Below are 20,601 nucleotides of genomic sequence, written 5' to 3' on the forward strand. Positions count from 1 at the left end.
CACTGATGAGGACTTAATGATCCAACCAATGTAAGCGGCATAGCAGGTCTAAAATTCTGTTAATTAAGTACTTAATTTTGAGGTATTCTGACCTCCCTTTATACTGACTACATTTACAGAGATTAACCACAGAGTATTTTCCTGTGCAGATAGGGGATGAGCTCCAGAAGTCCCTGAAAAAGGTATTAAATATTTTCAGTACATGCAAGCATTTTAATAGACAATATCTAACATGCATTTTGAAAAGAGTAATGTGTTTATTCAAATTAATTCAGAAAACTCAATATTCTATTCTATATTCATATTCTATTCTTCTAAAACTGCAATCATTGACATCCCAAAAATGAAAACCACAGCATATTCTACAGTTTGGACAGAGTTGAATATTGTGGCAATTCGCTTGTGATGCTCAACAGCTTGGAGATCCCAAAACTCTGCAGTACTGTCACAGAGCACAGAATACAGCTCAGTAAACCTCTGTGGAGGATACAACCCAAAGGTGAGATCAATTGAATACACAGATCAAACAACAGTTATCATGTCATGTTCCTAAGGGGCATAGATGTGAAAAGGTACAGCTTCAAGTTCTCTTTTACTGGAGAAAGTAGCATTTGAAAGGCAAGAAGAAAGGCAAGTTCAGAGATAGGAAAAAATAAAAATAAACATTATGACTAAGGACTTCCTATAGTGAAAGACTCCTGGCCAAATTGAATACTAAGTACAGTGCAAGTCATTTCCTGAGATTAACATCTCCTAAACATTCCTACCCACGATAAATTTGCTTGAGTTCTACAATTACATTTTGTTTATCAGCAATCAACATCAATTTCTTGAAGATATATTCTGCTGTTTTGGAAAGAAACTATACAGGGATAATAGATCCAAAATTTCTCAGCACAGTAGGTAATTCCATGAGGATATGTATTTTTAATACCAGAAAGATACTGCCACAACTTATTATATCCACTAATTGTAGTGTTGCATTATGTCTAATAGAAGAGCATAGATAATATTCTTCAAAGTGAGAAAGAATTCAGGCTGTCATTACCATTGTTTATCAAATCTCAATTGCACTAATAGATTTTTACTGAGCAAAGAGAAGTTTTATTTTCCTCACTGTTGTTTAGACATGTGTAATTCCTGATGCAAGAATTGAATTATTAATCATATTTAACAGAGTCCACTTTAACTGAGACACTGTTTAAAACAGAGTGTTCTGCAAAGCTACCAATATATTAATACTCTGTTAAAACTAGGTTCAAGATTAAAATTGTGAATGGAAGTACTATAGCTCAACTTTAGGATAACGCACGCAGAAAATGCATTTTCAATTTAGCTGAACAACTGCTAGACCTAAACAGTATTGCAACACTACAAATTAATATTATAGAATTCATAGTTTAATATTCATCATGAAAATGGATATGCCTAAGATTACATTTGTGCCTTTTTTATTAAATATATTACCTTCTGATTATTATGAGTTTTCAATAACTAACCAACCTATCTATTGTTATGTGTTCCACATATCCAAAGGAACAGAGATTGGCCAATGGCATTCCAACATTGGGAAAACCAGTGCAAACCACAGCTTGCAAAAGAATGATTAAATAATTTTCTTTGATGATTCTACAGCATTTTATAAGTAAAAATAATAGCTGAGAGGACAATGATATCCACTTCAGTAAAGTGGTTTACCTCCTTGCTAATGTCACATAACATTCTTATTCCCTGGGGTGCATTATATTAGATAATCAAGTAACAAGCTAATAGCAGTGCGATCTACAGTTTCTCTAATGATCTTTTATTAAGATTTTGGTACACCCACGTTAGAGGGGTTGTGTTCCTAGGAAACCATCCATTTTGCGATTTCCTGTAATGCAAACCTTTGCAAAAAGATGAATAAAATGTGATTTCTTTCACATTTTGCATGTAGTTATTGTTTTCCTTACAAATTCTGTAAGAGTTAATTTTTATTCCTTATCTCAAATTTTTTGGTAGCAATTTGTGAATTCCATGAGGGTTGTTATGGACTCGGTGAATGTCCCTTTAAGACAGAGTTAGTTGTGTGTGTGTGTGTGTGTGTGTGTGTGTGTGTGTGTGTGTGTGTGTGTGTGTATGTGTGTGTGGCGTGCTTACGTCAACAGAAGATAATGACGTTGTTGAAGAAGTCAGTAAGAGAGAAAGAGACAGAAAGAAAAGGGAGAGAGACACCAGCCTGCTACTTTCTCTATCGATAGATGAGAGACAATAACTGTGTCTGTTACTGCAATCCACGTATGGAAATTGGAAGTAATCCGGTGGAGTTCACTTTGTTGTTGACCTGTAGAAGGAAACAGGTATTTGTGTGGACAGCCACGATTCGGATGCTTTTCGGGGTGAGGAAGTCACTACCGAGTAAACACTGAGGTGTCGTTTGGGTTCCATCGTGGAACATTTGGATTTCGTTATTACTCTCTATGTTCTCTCTACATCTACGTTTTATCTTCAGACAATGGTGGTTGTTGAAGAAGCCTTTGCTCATGTTTCACCTTATGGCTTGCTGAACTGAACTTTAAGAACCATTCCTGGACTTGGAGTTTGGGACTTTGCCACACACACACACACACACACACACACACGAAGAGCTTAGTTTTGGGGTTAATGTTCAAGATTTTGACTTCTAACATACTAACATTTTTACTTTTGTTTTTTTTATTATCATAAGTAGTTACTAATAAAGTAGTTTTTAACACTGAATCATGACTCAGTGTGTTTCTTTTGTTGCAGGTTCGTAACAGGGTGAATTTCCATTACCCAAACTGCCATAATGCAAAGGGTATATTGTGGTTTGAATTATCTCTGGATTCATAGGTACTTATTGTGAAACTAAATTGTAATATCATGCAGTGTACAGAAATAAAATGATACAGTATGAAATTACAGCAAATATATAGCACTTTATAGCTCACAGCAGGTTTCAGTAATGATCTTCTGCACATCGTTAGCACCAAATAACACTGTTCAACACCACTGCACATCTATCACCACAATTAGGAGAGTGCACAAAGTTGTAAGTAATTTCAACAAACCTAAGAAGAAATTCAGCTGTCAAAGAAATGATGAACTACCCAAAAGCTTTAGCAACATGATACAATATTTTAGTTGCAAATAAGCAGCAAGACTGGTATTACACTAGGGTATTCAGGTGACACTATGTGCCACAAAAGTAAATTAGCTTATGAAAGTCAACTTGATCCCAAGATTCCATGGCAATCTCAGTGGTCAAAAATCGAAATTTGAAAATGTATCCTCATTTTTTTTTGCAAAACATTGGGAAGGAAAGGAATAATAAAAGCCCCATAGTCCTATTGACAAAATTGTGATAAAGATCGGAAACTGGGAATATGTTGTTGTTGAAGTCAGTCTTAAAACTGCAGGAACAACAATGATGAAGGCCAGAACCATTTATGTTTTATATAATCAGTTTGTAGTTACACTGTTAGTTAAGAATAAATGAAGGACTTGATTTTTTTTTGCATGATTTCCAGGGATAAGAAAGTGAAATTGCTGCTCATTTCTCTCAAAAAGAAAGCAGTCCCTTTTTTACTATTTGAAGATTAAGATTAAATGAGGTTAAAATATAGATTTAAAATGCAAGTTTCTTGGGGACAGTGGAAGTATGGCAACTTTGGGATTGGCATTCCAATTGAGAGCAGAGGCGAGAATGAAATAAGAGTCTTCATGGTAAGAAAAAAGGCAGTGGAGATGACAAAAGAACAGGGAACATGTAAAGACTTAGATTAGATTTTCAAAAGCCAAATAGTAATTGTATCTTTTAAGAATTCAGAGACTCCATGTTTTTGATGCCTCACAAAAAAAATGTATTGAAGGAACATTGAGCTTTTAGAATAAGACTCAATGAACTGTACAAGTTCATTAACTTGTACAACTCTACAAGATCTAGCAAATATAATTTTGATATCAACATTATAGAATATCACACAATAGTCAGGGTGAAAAATAACATTGAATTATTTTGCACTGAAAAAATCTGCAAGTACATTTAGTTATCAATCACTAAGGTGAGATCCTGAACCAGACTTTTTAAGGTGTAAGTGCATAATGCAGAAGACTTGTGACACAGAAGGTATCACATCATTAATATTCAGCTCTAAATATAAGGTTTGCTTTTACTCCTGTCAGCTTTACATTAATAGTTATATACTAATCTTATAGATTACTTGAATCAGCTGACATGTCACCTTATGCTGACAAAAATAGTGGTTGGTTCACTCAAAAGGTGACAAAAGTAGTGGTTGGTCCACTGGCTAGCCCCAAAATCCAATACCAATGAATCATTCCTTTTTACCAAAATAAGCAAGGTTACTTCTGATTTCATCCACTGAGACCCCCCACCTTCACTACATGAATTTCATGCACACACTAGAACAGATTGACCGAATGCACAGTAAAAGGACAAGACACAACATACCTCCAGCGCCACTGTTTCCCAATAGATGGCAAATTTCTGGTTACTCTTGGAAAGAAGCTACCACCATTCAGATCATAATCTACAAGTAGAAATGAGATAATTTTAACAAAAACTGAAGAAAATTGTAAATGTACAAATAAGTGAAGCCACCATTTCAGGCAAGGCTCTTCTCAGTGTTAAGACTATAGAAATGATTCAAGGCCTCGGGCTGATCAGAAGTTTTGATAAGATTCATCAAATAAAACTGGGAATTGCTAGAAATGCTCCACATGTTGTGCACCATTTTGTGGAGGGTGGGGTGCTCAAAGACTCAGAACACCGGGAAAGGGGAAAGTAAAATATATACAGAGCGCTTCCCAGCTTGAGGTGGGGTGATATAAATAACAAAATTTGATTTGAGTAATAAAAAGCTGAAAAGGAAGAAAGGATTTTCAATATAAAGTACAAAATAATATTTCATTTGAAAAAATAAGTCCACATTCTGTCAGCTTTTGGTACATTTTCTACTAAATGCAATTTGTTGCAGTTTTACAAATGTAATTTAAATCCATTAGTATATTTGGTAACTACTTGATGTATGAAATGTGACTGGCATGGAACATTTGTAAATAGAGTAGCCTGAAAATTAATTAAGCCACAGATTTAGAACATAGAACAGTACAGCACAGGAACAGGTCCTTTGGCCCACAATGTCTGCGTCAAACACAATGTTGAATTAAAACTAATCTCTTCTGCCTGCACATGATTCATCTCCCTCCATTCCCTGCATATTCATGTATCTATCTGACAGCCTCTTAAACACCACTATCGTTTCTGCTTCCACCATCTGTTCCAGGCACCTACCACTCTGTGTAAAAAAAAACTTGCCCCCAACATCTCCTTTAAGTTTCCCCCCCTCACCTTATATTTAAAGTTATAATAATAAAACCTAATTGGCAAAACAATTCCAATGCATCCACTTATACTTTTAATCATTTCTATTCCATATTAAGGCACCGTAAAATGGTTATTTTTCCCCTTCAATTCCTCATAGCAGTATTAATTGTATCAAAGTGCCCTTCCATTACTAAATGACTGCTGTATGTTTGCAGGCATACTCGAAAATATAGTTCTGTTGCAATATTTCAGTAGAATAGAGAAACTTCCTTTCTCTCCCAGTCATACATATAATAATATGTACATATTCACTGATTTTAACAGAGCAAATAGCCCTAATGCACTTGACAGCATTGTTATTTAACCACACCAAGGCACATTAGGAAATATTAGGGTACATGAACAAAGATGGCTGGTGGCAGATTTTAAGGGGCATCTTAAAAGGAGAAGTTGAAAAGTGTGAAAGTGCATGAAAGTCCAAGAGAGTCCCTGTATCTCTTCCCAGACCTTTCTGGCAAAGGTACTTTTGCCGAGATAAACAACGGTCTCATCTCCATTGCAGAGTGGCTGATATGACAATTGCATGTGAAAGATATGATGGGGAGGGCCTTTATCACCAAAGTCTTGGTGCTTGTTTGAAAGCTTTGGTGTTGGCACATTCTGCCACCAGAGGAACCATCCCACTGGACCCACCACCTTTTCCTCTCCTACAGTGTTCTGATAACAGTTTGTGTAGACCACTGCCTAAATGACGTATGTTTAAAGGTGTTCTTCTGGATAAAGTATTCCACACAGGGCAGGTGGTGTGGGATAGTCCAAGACAACATGGCCAGACCCATCTTTGCAACACTGGGGACAGATAGAACCTCAATGCGAAGTGATATTTGATGCTTGCATACCCAGAGTCTGTCCACAGCTTGACGCAACTACACAAAGGTAGCCAACTGACTGAGGGCCATATTGGGTATGTTTTTTCACCCTATTTCTGGAGGCTTATACATCGAGATTCTGCAAATTTGCTCTACTTTTGAGCTCACGATGAAATGACAAGATCTTGTGTAACTGCTACAGTGCAGTAAGGACAGCAACACCAAGAGCATCTCACACAGGTTCTCTACCATGACTGAGAGCATTGGTTGCCCGTATACTCGCTTTCTCTTTACCTTATCTCTACACTCCACCCAGCTCTTGGTGCATGCCCCAGCCCCTCCAAACCATACCCAGCACCTTCAGGTAATTGGACCTGAAAGCAAAGAGAACAAACAAAATCATTAATATTCAGCTCTAAATATAATGTTTGCTGTGGGTTCAGCTGGCTGGGATCATGGCCTCATTTAACAGTGAAGTGGTTCGCCGAATTCTAATTTCCTTCCTCTCTCACATTTGCTTGCAGATGAAAGTGATGATGTCCTTCCTCATGCAATGTGACATTTTGCTAGTTATAGTTCTGTATAAGCATAGTTCTGTATACTGCCAGCAAGTCTGGGCTGATCCAGTTCAATGGATTCAAATATCACTCGACTGGCAAACTGTCACTTTCAGTTCTATTAGCCTCATTGAATGGGCCAATCTTGGTAGCTCACCCAAGGCCAACGATTGGTCCAGACTCTCCAACCTACTGTCATCAAAAACCTCCGAGATAGAGGATGGGAAGTTCTGGGAGGCTGTTTTGTCTTTAGATCACATTGCTCAGCATGGAAGGATTTGCAGACCCTTAATATGTTCCGGGGTATGAGGATATTACTGAGCATCCCTCTTCCTTAATGCTGCTGATCACAAAGTTCCCCGTGAACTTTGGAAGAAGCATGAGCATATCTCATCCTACTCCACAAAACTCTGGATTAGAAGATTGTCTTGGAGAATTCTGAGGCAAAGAGTGAAGCTTGCTCATTCTTTACCTCTTGGAGGTCCTCATCAGCATGCACCCCCATCAAATGCAATAATAGATTCTGAATTCTTTTCTGCAGTTCAGTGGTAATAGGGGATATGGTGATGTGATGGGTATATGGGAGTTATCCATATGAGCCATTATCTATGGCTCATAGAAACGCCATGAATTCTGTGAATGGTGTACCAGGTCAAAAGGGTAATCAGCCTATAGTCTCAAGTAGCAACAGTAAAACTAGCTAATTTTCCCAAGGCTGACCCAAGATTATGTGTATGTTTGATTGCCATAGTAGTGGTCTCCTTAACATTATTAACTTTCCCCGCAGAAAAATCATATCTCTCTCTGGAAGAAAAAAATCTATGAAGCTTAATAGGAAACATTCCAAGTTATTCGGAAAAAGCATTACTCTAAGGTACAGCAATTTGCAAATGACCAATCAACGAAAATAATTAGCCAGTACCTCTCCTTAGACCAAGCATATTCTTGAAAAAATGGTAAAAATAAACTTACTTAAAATTATTTCCACTTACACACCTGCAAGCATCAATATCTAATCAGGTGAATAACTTTGATTTTGGGCATAATTTTCACAGTCTTGAGGACCGGAATGTTATGAATATCAACACTTTATGCTTGCATTGCAGAAAAGGGCAGACTAAACCAAAATAATTTTACTTTTGATTTACTGCAACCATACTATTGGTTAAGTCTTCAAAACCCTATTCTGACATTTATGAACAATCACTTAATTTTGTTCTAAAGTAAATAACATTGACAATAATTCAGAAGCAGCTTAAAGAAGAAGAATGCCTTCACCAAGTGCTTTGTAGTCAATTAAATACATCTTGCAGTCATTGTTGCAATACTAGAAACATGGTAGCAAATGCGCACAGCCAGCTCCCTCAAACAACAAGGCCAATAGTCTGTTGTAAAATGTTGATTGATGATGAATTACTCCCAGGATAATTGAGAGGGGGAGAGATAACTCCTCTTCTCTTCAAAACAATGGTATGGGATCTATTACCTTGATCTTTGCTAGACAATACCATGCTTGAAAAGCAACACCTTTGGCTGCAACACTCAATCAGTAATGCACTGGAGTGTGAACTTTGATAGTGATGTGTACTTTCTCCCACGTTGACCAGGAATTTCATTATTTGAGAAATATTTTCATAGGAGAAAATATGAGAAAATATATCACTCTAATAATTTCATTGAGGTTTACAAATACTTACGTTGCAAACTGTTTGCATCTACAATGTTAATTCTCACAAATTCCAAGAAGAATTATGCAAGTAGAGCTCTTTATATATCACAGCATAAAGACAAACTGGTCTCTTCAAGTTACATTATTTTAAATCTAGAAATGGAAAGGAATATTTGCCCATTTCCAATCTTTTGCCTTAACAAATTATTTGGGAAAGTGAATGTGCAATGTTTCACAGACAGAATCTCAAGCACATCTCTCTTGAAAATACATTATCAACAATTTTTTTATATAATCAAGGAAAAGTTATTCTCACAGCCTTATCATCCCACAGGCAGCTAAACATTGACATTAACCATGTACCAAGAGTAATACTTTACCTCGTTCACATCCAATTTATCTGTGTCATTAATGAACAAAATTGTTTTTACTTAAATTTGAACACCAGTCATTATGTAGTCTCCAATGACAGACAAAGAATATTTTTCATTGTCTTAAGTTGACACTCTTCATAACTGACACAATTTCAGAAAATAGCCTTTGCTGATTATGTTTTCCCCTAGCTTTCTCTAATCCAAGTAGTCCCAGTACCAAATCCCTTATTGAGACAATTTACACTCTACACCCTCCAGATTTACGAAAATAAGTTGCAGCAACAGAAGTCAGTCCTTCCATCAGCAGATCAGAACAATCAGTACAGTTCTGAACACTCAAGTCCTCTAATTTTTTCAAAAACAAATTACCGTCGATGCTGGAAATCTGAAAACAGGAAATATTCAAGAGGCCAAGCAGCACCTTGGCCAGAGGAACAGTTTACCTTTCAGGTCAATGATCTGTTGATATACCCTCTATATTCTTTCTCTACCCCCGCTGGTTTATAATAAACCTTATTTATTTCATGCCTATAGCTCAGTACCCTTTAAAAGTCTTCTTCATTTCTGTGGCTATACTTTCAAGACCAGAATTCTTATTGCACGGTGAACCTCAGTGATACTGGGCAGGTCCGGGGTTACGGGGATAATGTGCACTCCATCCAACCCTTGACATGATTGACAGCTGCCCAGCTCCCCGGACTCCCTCACAACACACAGCAGGAGGCCATGGGATCGACAGCTCCGTCCGACCGCCAGGAGCGACAACCCGCCAGCACCACGAAGCACAGCACCCCCATACCGTTCCCTTACCGTCCACTCAGCGACTCATCCCCTCGCAGCCACCACGGTCACCCCGTCCCACTCTCCGGCTGCCCGACTCGCCGCGCAACGTCACCGACGCCCTGTCCACCTCCGTCATCACGTCGACGTCAGGCTGCGGGAGCGGCGCGCATGCTCCGCCTTTAGGACGCGGGAGAGGGAGAGGCGGGGAAAGGTGTGGTGCCTCAGCTTTGCGACGTGAGCGTTATCCAACACATCTTTAATTATTTATTTTGCATTATTGCGTCATGTTACATTAGTAAAAGTAAGTCATACATAGAGTCACACCTCATGGAAACAGGCTCTTCGGCCCAACTCGTCTCTGCTACCTGAGCAAGTTCCATTTGCCTGCATTTGGCCCATGTCCTTCTAATCCTTCCTATCCAAATGTCTTTGAAATGTTTGGATGTCAGTCACGTCGAGGGTGGGATGGAGTATAAAAGGGAAATAAAGGACTACAAATGCTGGATTCTAGATGAAAAACATGATGATGCTGGAGGAACTCAGCAGGCCACGCGGTCAACATTTCGGGGCAGAACCCTTCTTCAGGACTGAAGATAGGAAAAGGGGAAGCCCAATATATAGGAGGGAAATGCAGAGCGGTGATAGGTGGACAAAGGAGGGGAGATGGGGTGGAGTATACTCTATCCCCATTACGCTGTACCTGCCCAATATCACAGGGGTTCGTTGTGCAATAAGAATTCTTGAAAGTATACCCACAGAAATGGAGAAGACTTTTAAAGAGTTGAGTATAAAACTGCAGAGATGGAACAAATAAGAATTATTATAAAACAGCTGAGGTAGGGAAAGAATTTAGAGGGTATACTCAACAGATCATTGACCTGGTCAAATGTCTTAAACATTGTAACTGTACCCACCTCCACCACTTCTTCTGGCAGCTTGTTCCATATACCCACCACCCTCTGTGAAAAGGTTGTTCCTCGGATCCCCTTTAAATCCTTTCCCTCCATGTAAACTTTAGACTCCCCTACCCTGGGAAAAAGACTGTCACCATCCACCTTATGTATGCCCCTCATGATTTTATATACCTCTATAAGGTCACCCCTCAGCCTCCTTCGCTCCAGAGAAAAAAGCTGCAGCCTATCCTGTCTCTCCTTATAACCCTCCCGACCCAGTAATATCCTTGTGAATCTTTTCTGCAGCCATTTTGGCTTACCCATATAGAAGTACTGTGACCTTGTTTGGTATAGTTTATATCATAGAATTGTAGAGATTTATGGTACACAGGAGGTTATTCATTACATCAAGTCCATGCCTTTCAGTTTAGATGCTGCCTAATCCCACTTCCAACAGTAGCTGTTGAAACAGCTCCAAATAGTAGTCCTTTGCACCAAATCCAAGTATTCATCAAAGAACTATGGTTTCTGTCTACATCACCCCCACTGTCCATTGGATGAGGACCTCTATCTTAACACCCTTCCAATCCTGCCATTTACTTTAAATCCATACCTTAGTTACTTTAAGAAACAGCAAATGGTCATGTGAAATTATTCCATAACCTCTGAGGAGAGGTGGTATATGTTTCTCCCTAGGTGGTCCCTTGGGATTGAGGATTACTTCCAGTCTGGTTCTGAGGTGGCAAATGAGGCTAATGTGGAATTGCAGACTCATCTACACATCATGGCCAATTGGGTGGGTTAGTGTGCACACCATCCGCTACTTGTGCAGAGCCTCTGTGAGCTCCCTATGCATGGATTCAAGGATCTCAATATCATCCTAAATGCTCCTTCTCCACTTTGAGCAGTTATAGCCCAGAGATCCTCAGGAGTCAGTGGGAATGTTGCATTTCCATGAGGAGGCTTTGAGTACATCCTTGAATCTTTTCATCCTCCAGTGACAGAGCTTGGAATGAGTGTCTGCTTTGGGTCCCCAGTATCGGGAATGTGAGCAACAAGGCCAACTGAGTGTTACTGGAATCTCAATACTGAAGATGTTGGCTTGGGAGAGGACAGTGATGTTGGTTTGCTTGTTCTTCCAGTGAATTTGCAGGACTTTACGGAGGCAGCATTGATGGCATTTTTCCAGTGTCTTGAGATCCCCACTGTGAGCAAACTAGGACTCAGAGCATGTAAGAGGACAAGGATACTGATCAACTCATTCCCTGCATTCAAGGAGGTGGTGAATTTCATCTGCCTTAATCGAAATATGGGCAGAGGTCGACATTTCCAGGATCCCACCATGAACCTTTATTGCTAGTAGTGCACTACACTACACTACACAATTGCAGTGAAGAAGTGAGCTAAGAGAAGAGGAGACACAAGAGACCACAGATGCTGGAAATCCGGAGCAACACACAAAGGTGCTGGAGGAACTCAGTGGGTCAGGCAGCATCTGTGGAGGGAAATGGACAGTTGACATTTCGGGTCGAGACCCTTCATCCAGTCCAGCTGAAGGGTCAACTGGATGCAGTGCCTGAAACATCGACTGCCCATTTCCCTCCACAGATGCTGCCTGACCCGCTGAGTTCCTCCAGCACCTTTGTGTGTTGCTTACGTTAAGAGAAGATTATGTTTTTCAACCTTAGGACTTTTGACAAACATGTGGCAAACCCAACTAATTGCAGAAGTGGATAGAATTCCAATGAGTGAAAATACAAACTTTAGACATGAGGTAGCAAAGACAAAACTCCTAAAATTTAGGGACAGATATTCTGATGGGGAGTTGTAAAAAAATACAAAATAGAAGTAGGAGTAGGCTACTTAACATCTTGTGACTGCTCTGCCATTTAATAAGATCAAGGCTTATCTTTTACCTCAGTGCCACTTTCCTGCACTAATCCCATCTCCTTTGATTACCTTAATATCTAAAAATTTATCTATCTCCCTTTTCAGTACACTGAGCAAATGAGTCTCTGTAGTCCTCTTCTGTGGAGAATTTCAAAGATCCACTACCCTTGGTTCTAGACACTCCAGCAATGCATCTACCCTATCAAAGCTCTTAAGAATTCTGTACATTTCATCGGGATCACTTCTCATTCTTCCAAACTCGAGATTGTAGGGGAGGGGAGATTTCAATGTAAATTTCAGTTTTAGGTAACTAATTTTTTCCACAGATGTTACTGTACCATCTTGTTTCACTTTCTAATGTTTCAAATTGTTTTCTTATTACTTGGTTCCAAATGATGGTTTTTAAAGTAATTGATACCTTGACAAATTTGGTCTAAACACTATCACAGACTCTTTACTATTTACTCTGTTGTCAAAATTAAAAAGAACTGCAGATACTGGGAACCTGAAAATAAGAACAGAGAATTCTGGAAACACTCAGCAGGTCAGGCAACCTCTGTGGTAATCAAAGCAGTTCATGTTTCACGTTCGAAATCCTTTGTCAGAATTAGGAAAGGGAGAAAATAAGAGGTGGGTAGAAAAAAGGGAATATCTCTGATAGGGTGAGACCAAATGCCTTAAAGTCACAGTTAGAAGTGCATTATGCTTCTTTGTCTGTGTTGTGTGTTGCCAATAATAAGGCTCTGGGACGTGCCCAGCAGGTCAGACTATACTAATAGAAAGGGAAAAAATAAGCCAAAATGATGGCAGTCAGAAAAGGGCAGTTCTGATACAAACAGAAGGAAAGAGTGAGTTACTAAAGTTGGAGAATTGATTATTGAGTCTGGAAGGCTGCAACCTGCCCAGATAGAAGATGAGGTGTTGTTCCTCAAGCTTGCATTGAGCCTCATTGTAACAGTGCAGAAGGCCATATACAGAAAGGTCAGAATGGAAGTGGGATGGTGAATTAAAATAAGATAACATAAGATATCTTTATTAGTCGCATGTATATTGAAACACACAGTGAAATGCATCTTTTGCGTGGAGTGTTCTGGGGGCAGCCCGCAAGTGTCGCCGTGCTTCTGGCACCAACATAGCATGCCCACAACTTCCTAACCCATACGTCTTTGGAATGTGGGAGGAAACCAGAGCACCCAGAGGAAACCCACGAAGACACATGGGGAGAACATATGAACTCCTTACAGACAGCGGCTGGAATTGAACCCGGGTTGCTGGCAGTGTAATAGCGTTATGCTAACCGCTACACTACTAACTGAAGCTCAGGGCCACTCTAGCTTTACAAAGTGATCACCCAATCTGCATTTGGTTTCTCCGATATAAAGGAGACCACGTTATGAGTATAGTACATTAGACTGGAAGAAGTGCAAATTAATCGCTATCTCACCTGGAAATTTGAGTCCCAGGATGATGGGAAGGGAAGAGTTGAAAGAACAGGTGTTGCATCTCCTGCATTTGCATGGGAAAGTGTCATAAGATGGGGAGTGATTACTTGGGATGGAAGAGCAGACCAGTGAGTTGCAAAGGGAGTGATTCCCTCAAAATGCTTAGAGGGTAGTGGGGGGTAGTGTATTTCTGGTGGTGGGAAGGATGATCAGTTGAATGCAGAGGCTGGTGGGTGAAAAGTGAAGACCAGGGGAACTCTGCTTTTGCTTTGTCCAGGAGTTCAGGAGGAGAGACCAGATGTGCAGAAAATAGATAAGATTCTCTCTATTCTCTCCAGCTTCTCCTCTCTGCAACTTAAAACATTTGTCTTCTCACTTTTCCAGTGTTAATGAAGTGTCCTTGACCTGAAAAGTTGATTTAATTTCTCTCATTGATATTGATGGACCTGCTGAGCACTTACAACATTCACTTTAGATAAATAACTAATTGTAGTACTTTAAGAGCTCTATTTGAATGAGTTGTTCAGGACACATGTAAAGTTCCTTGAAGAGTGTTTTTTTTCTTTTCTCCCACCTGGACAGACAAGGATTTGGTTTAATAATGGTCCTTAAAAATGTAGAATTTGGTCAGTACCACATGGGGCTGTCAGCCTGTTTTCAAGAGCTGACTCACAAATGGTGTAAGCCTTAGCTTGGTGGTAACAAAGACACAGGTTCATTCCAGTGACTTAAATACATAATCTAGGTGGATACATAAACTCATTACTGAAGGGCTATAGGATGTTTGGGATGTAATCATTTGGAAAACATATTAACCTGTGGCCCCAGGTATCCTTGCACGTGGTTGTAATATGCCTCCAAGCGTCGGCTAGAGAAGAGCAATTGCTGTTTACTGGTGTCCTAGCCAACAGTTATTGCTCCATGAACACTAAAGAAAACACAACTAATCTGAGTATTATTTTGTTGCTGATCGTGGGACCTTTCTGTTCAAAAATTAGCCTATGTCACGTGTTGGTTCTAAGTATTAAGGACACCCTACTGAAGAGAAAGTCCTACAATCCAAACCAAATTGACATTTTTCAAGGCATTTCTGGATAAATAAAAAATTATTCCTTTACATCTGGACGTGATATTTGCAATTTGACCCTTACTCTTGTATAGATATTGAAGAAATACTTGCATTTATATAGTAGCTTTTTGATCTCAGTATATTCCAAAATGATCTTTAGCCAATGAACGATGGTCACTCCCAAATATGGGAAATGTAAAAGTCAATTTGTCCACAGCAAGATCCCACAAACAACACTGAGATAATGACCGATTTTAGTGATGTTGATTAAGGTATAAATATTGGTCAGAATATCGGGGATAATAATCTGTTCCATGGCAAAATAGTAGCATATAGTCTTTCACATTTATCTGAAAAAGGCCCTAATTTAATACCTTATTTGAAAAAATTGCACTTAATATTTGCACTTCCCTCTTAATATTGGCATAAATTTTGTATTCGGGCTTCTGAGATCATCGTGTCATTTCCAATCTTCTACCTTACCAACTTTACAATTAGGTGTTTCCACTCTTGGGTTAAATGCCAAAGACTGTTCCTGGAGACCCCCACCCTCAGGTAATAAAGAATATCTTTTGATACATTTAAATGGAAGATTAAATCCATTGGCAGCATTGTTGTCTGTTTGCTGGTGGTTCTGGAGTCAAGGACACTAGAATTTAAATAAAATTCAAAGTGATACACCAGCAAAGTGTAACAGCATTGAGGCATTGTTTGAGGTTCAGTAAGTTTAGCTGAAGTTTCAAAAATATGTATGACTTTTAAATTAATAACAGTATATACCAACAATATCAGCCTACAGTCTTCACCATTCTTAAAAATGTTGTTGCACCAATTCCACATTTCCACCCCTTCTCTTTCCACTCCCCTACCCCCACGAGAAAGCCAGATGCAGATTGGGGGACTGCTTCATCGAGCACCTTTGCTCCGTCCGCCACAACAGGCAGGATCTTCTAGTGGCCAGCCAATTTAATTCCACTTCTCATTCCTGCTCTGATATGTCTGTCCACGGCCTCCTCTGCTGCAACGTTGAGACCAGACGCAGGTTGGAGGAGCAATACCTCATATTCCGAGTTGGTAGTCTCCAACCTGACGGCATCAACATTGATTTCTCTAACTTCCGGTAACCCCTCCCCTTTGTTCCCCCCCTTTGTTTTCCCTCCCGTCTCCTCCCCTTTGTTTTCCCTCCCCCAATTTGTTTACCCTCCCCCCTTTTGTTTTCCCGCCTCCACCCCCTTTGTTTCCTCCCCCCTTTTGTTTTTGTTTTCCATCTCCCCTTTGTCCCCCCGTTTTCCCTCCCCATTTTGTTTTCCCTCCCCCTCTTTTGTTCACCCCTTTTGTTTTCCTGTGGCCCCATCACCCCTTCTCTTTCTCCTCCCCTGCCTTCATGACCTGTCCACCTCCTTCCCTTTATTCCATGGTCCACTGTGCTCTCCTTTCAGATTCCTTCTTCTTCAGCCCTTTGCCTCTTCCACCTATCACCTCCCAGCTTTTCACATCATTCCCTTTCACCCCCCACTCCCCCTCCCACCTACCTTCCCCCCTCAGCTGGACTCACCCATCACCTGCCAACTGGTGCTCCTCCCTCTTCCCCTACCCTTTTATTCTGGCTTCTGCCCTCTTCCTTTGAAAGGTCTGGCCTGAAACGTTGACTGTTCATTTCCCTCCACAGATGCTGCCTGACCTGCTGAGTTCCTCCAGCATTTTGTATTCATTGCTCAAGATTTCCAGCATCTGCAGTCTCTCTTGTGTCTCCACATTGCCAACACCTTGTTTTGTGATGCAAATTATTTCACTGTGCTATGAATAACTGCTTCTTGCTGTTGTGGCATGTCTGTCTTAGGTTGTGTTTGTGCACTGCCTGTGTAGAGGATAGGTGTGTTTTTTGGTTTGCTCACACCCACTCCTGATCACTTACTTCAGTTGGAAGTACCAACTTTCCCACATGGAAGTACATTTAAAAATAAACCATATCCAAGCAATTTGTTTCTTTGCAATTCAGATGCAAGTAGCCTTTTGGCCCTTTAATACATAGTTATGTACTCAGGAAAAATCATTATAATAACTAGATGCAAGACAAGAACTGATCCTTGGAAGTAGTGCAGAGAATGGCTGTACAGCTGACCTCTATCGACAGAAATATGTGGTCAGTTTAGAATAACTTTGCTTTTCAGACTGGATAGAAAACATGTGATAAGAGCTGATAGCAAGAAATTACTTTCATTGTTCAGTAACCAGAGTTCACAGATTTAAGGTAATCAGCCATATATTCTGGAGCGAAGCAACACATTAAAAGCACAGCCTGATAAGGTGCTGAAACTGATTCTATAGTAACTTTCAAGATGAATGAAGAGACACATAAAAAGAGGAACACAGAGAAATTAGGGGATTTGGATTACTTGCTTAGCTACTTCAATAACTAGCACAGACGTGATGGGTGAATGACCTCCTAAAAAACATAAGATTATATTTCTCTTTCCACAGATGTTGGATAACCTGCTGAATATTCCAACATTTTCTGTTTTTATTCCAGATTTCCAGGCTCTGCAGATTTTTATTTTTCAATTATAAAATGTTTCCAGCTTGGTTTGTCAATCAATAACTCAAAGTTAAGCTCAACTCCATCTTCTAATATGATTGGGGGTGGCACGGTAGTGTAGCGGTTAGCGTAATGCTATTACAGCGCCAGCTACCCGGGTTCAATTCCTGCTGCTGTCTATAAGGAGTTTGTACATTCTCTCCGTGTCTGCGTGGGTTTCCTCCGGGTGCTCCCGTTTCCTCCCACATTCCAAAGGCGTACAGGTTAGGAGTTGTGGGCATGCTATGTTGGTGCCAGAAGAGTGGCGACACTTGCGGGCTGCCCCCAGAACACTCTCAGTAACTCAAAAAGACGCATTTCACTGTGTGTTTTGATGTACGTGTGACTAATAAATAAATATCTTATCTTACGATTCCCATAGTCCTTGAAGCCTTTAGTATCCAAAAGTCTATGCTTAATGATAAGAGGAACTTTATATGTGAAATGTAAAAATAGAAAGAAATTAAGCTTGAATATTAATTCAGATTAAATCACAGCAGCACACCAAGAGGACATACTGCCAAAAGAACATACAGAACACAATAAAATGCTTTATTACTTTCAAGATTTGATATATACTAAGTAGTGGCTCCTTATACTGAGAGTAATCAGTACTTGAAATAGATTCAGGGTAGTATATTGAATATAATGATTTCAAGAGAGGTTAGATAATAAATTGGGAGGAAATAGTATTTTTTAGAAGCTTGAGGAAAATAATCAAAATGACCTTTTAAAATTGTCCTTTTTTCCCAATCTTTGTGGCCAAGAAAAAAGAATGAAACAATGGGTTTTGCTCATTCAAAAACTTAACTTCTGGGGGCCATTTCAAATTCATCAATTGTGGAAAAACTCATTAATCTCAAATAATGACTGCTGCCAAATGGGCACCAGCAATTGTTTTAAAGCAAATTAAACACAGAAATTTTTTCAACCAGAAATAGATTAAATGATGAGAAATTATTGTTAGAGCCTTCGCCTGAGTGATGAATTCAGCATAGATTTCACAGCACTGAAAAGCTTATTTAAAATTCATTGAAGTAAACAGAGGAACACCAAGAGAAAACAACATAAATTGACTAAATGTGAGAAATACTTGGTGAAAGACTAAAATTACAACAAAAAATTTTCTAATCCTATTTTTCATATAATTAGCTGTTAACTGATGACATTTGGGCATGAATTGGATGTAGGTTGATCCATGGAACTCAAACTAAAAACAGAAAATTCTGCAGAACGCTTGGCAGATCAGAAAGTGTCCATGGACACAAAAGCAGTGTTAACGTTTCAGACTGATGATCTTTTGACAATTGTAAAGAATTGTTATGTTTTACTCTGTCTTTCTCTCTGCTGATGCTGCCAAAATTTCCTAAGAATTTACAGAATTTTCTGGTTTATATATGCAATTAATACGGCAAGGTTATTCTGGAATGTTTGCCCATTGTGACTGAGAAATGCATGCAATTTTTAGGAGAGCATTAATTACACAATGCTGAGATGATAAAACACAGTTTTAATCCTTCCTCCACTGAAGGATCTGTGGTTTATCATGATTTTAGTGGTGCTAAATTGACGGAAGTACTTAGTAACAACCAATCAGACTTCCTGTTTTTTTTCCTCAATGGCCATTGCTTAAAGTAGACTTCCTGGCTTCATACAGACTTAGGTTTGGTAGTTGCTTTTATTTAATAATCATAATTGAATCCCATATATCATAGATCTAGATAGGCCACAAAAGGTGGGGTTGGCATCCACCATTTCTGTAAGGAATTAAATCTTCATCTGAGTTGGCCAGAGATAAAAAACAACAATGAAATTGTGATGAAGAGCGGAAACTTAAATTGTGAGAGCATCTATTTAGCCTATAGTATTGGTATAAGAATGTCTTGAACACGCTATATGAAGGAAAACTTTCGAAAGGAGATAAATAGAAATGAACAATTAAAGGAAAAGGCAGACGTGAGTGGAGTGGGAAGTGGGGTGAAAGAAAATCATTCCAAAATGAGTTAGGACAAAGAGTTGATGGATAAAGTTGGAAGAGTCGCCAGAAAAGAGGTATTTATAAGTTTCACAAACTCTAGATGCCCCAAATAGAGAATTTAAAAAAAAGTCGGTCTCAGCAAAGATAACCATTAAACTACTGGATTGAACTAGATGCAAACAACATCTCGTTCACTAATGTACTTCAGGGGAGGAAATCTACAGTCTTACCTGGTCTGCTGTACATGTGGCTTCAAACCCATTAGTGTGTCTCTTTGGATTAGGGATAATTAGAATTGAACAATAAATGTCACCATTACCAGTGATGTCCACATCCTAAGAAGGCATGAATATAAAATTAAGTACTTTTGCAGTGTAATTACAGTTATAAAGGAGGAAACAAAAACCTATAAACAGCAATGTAATAATGATCAGGTAATCTTTTCTGCAATGTGATTGGACAGAATAATCCCTAAAAATAGGGCCATGGTACTCTGTCTGATGGCCTTAGAGCAGATACAGGGCTCATGTAGGGAAGATATTTCCCTCGCAGAGGAGTCAAGAACCAGAATGAAGGGTGAGTCATTTAGGGCTGAACAAAGGATAAATTTCTTCTCTCAGATCGGTAAATCTTTGGAATTCTCTCCCCTGAAGGATACGGAGGCTCATTTATTGACTAGATTCAAAACAGAGATTGATAGGTTTCTGGAAATCAAGGGATTTGGGAAAGGGGGAGGAAAACAAAGGTAGAATATCAGCCATGATGTTGATGATCGGTAGAGCAGGTGTGAGGACCAGATTGCTTACTGCTGTTCTTAAATCTTTTGAAGAAAAACACACTGCCTTGGACTTCATTAGAAAAAGAGCCTCCAATGGGAATGGGAATTCCATGATCTGAAATGGAAATTTGGATTCAGTGTAGCCTTTCATATTCCAAAAGTACTTTTTTTCCTCAAAGTATACTTTATTGATGAAATATACCATTATACAATATGGGACATTGCATTGTCTTCATTTACTGTACTAAGCAGATCATTACTTTCACTTACAATATTTATATTATGTCAACTTAGCATTAATTTTCAGTCTCAAAAATTCCATCAGTGATAAGTTTGACAAGTCATTGCCCAGCGCCCAACCCCTCAGTGTCCAA

General features: G+C 39.2%; 1 protein-coding gene across 4 annotated transcripts in view; it reads right to left on the reverse strand.

Moving 5' to 3' along the window:
• The window catches only part of micu1 (mitochondrial calcium uptake 1), a 94,666-nt gene that overhangs the window by 71,506 nt on the left and 2,559 nt on the right, over positions 1–20,601 (reverse strand). Inside the window, exons 3-4 of one of the 4 annotated variants that reach the window (XM_052041310.1) lie at positions 19,680–19,784; positions 4,475–4,553 (exon numbers count right to left, since the gene is read on the reverse strand). In XM_052041310.1, coding sequence (XP_051897270.1) covers positions 4,475–4,553; positions 19,680–19,695 — 95 coding nt within the window. In that variant the 5' untranslated portion in view covers positions 19,696–19,784. Of the gene's footprint in view, positions 1–4,474; positions 4,554–6,513; positions 6,583–9,629; positions 9,735–19,679; positions 19,785–20,601 lie in introns of those variants that run through there. The other 3 variants (XM_052041311.1, XM_052041312.1, XM_052041309.1) reach the window with 3 other exon arrangements.

Source organism: Pristis pectinata, chromosome 30, assembly GCF_009764475.1.
Source record: "Pristis pectinata isolate sPriPec2 chromosome 30, sPriPec2.1.pri, whole genome shotgun sequence".
NCBI classification, from domain to species: domain Eukaryota; kingdom Metazoa; phylum Chordata; class Chondrichthyes; order Rhinopristiformes; family Pristidae; genus Pristis; species Pristis pectinata.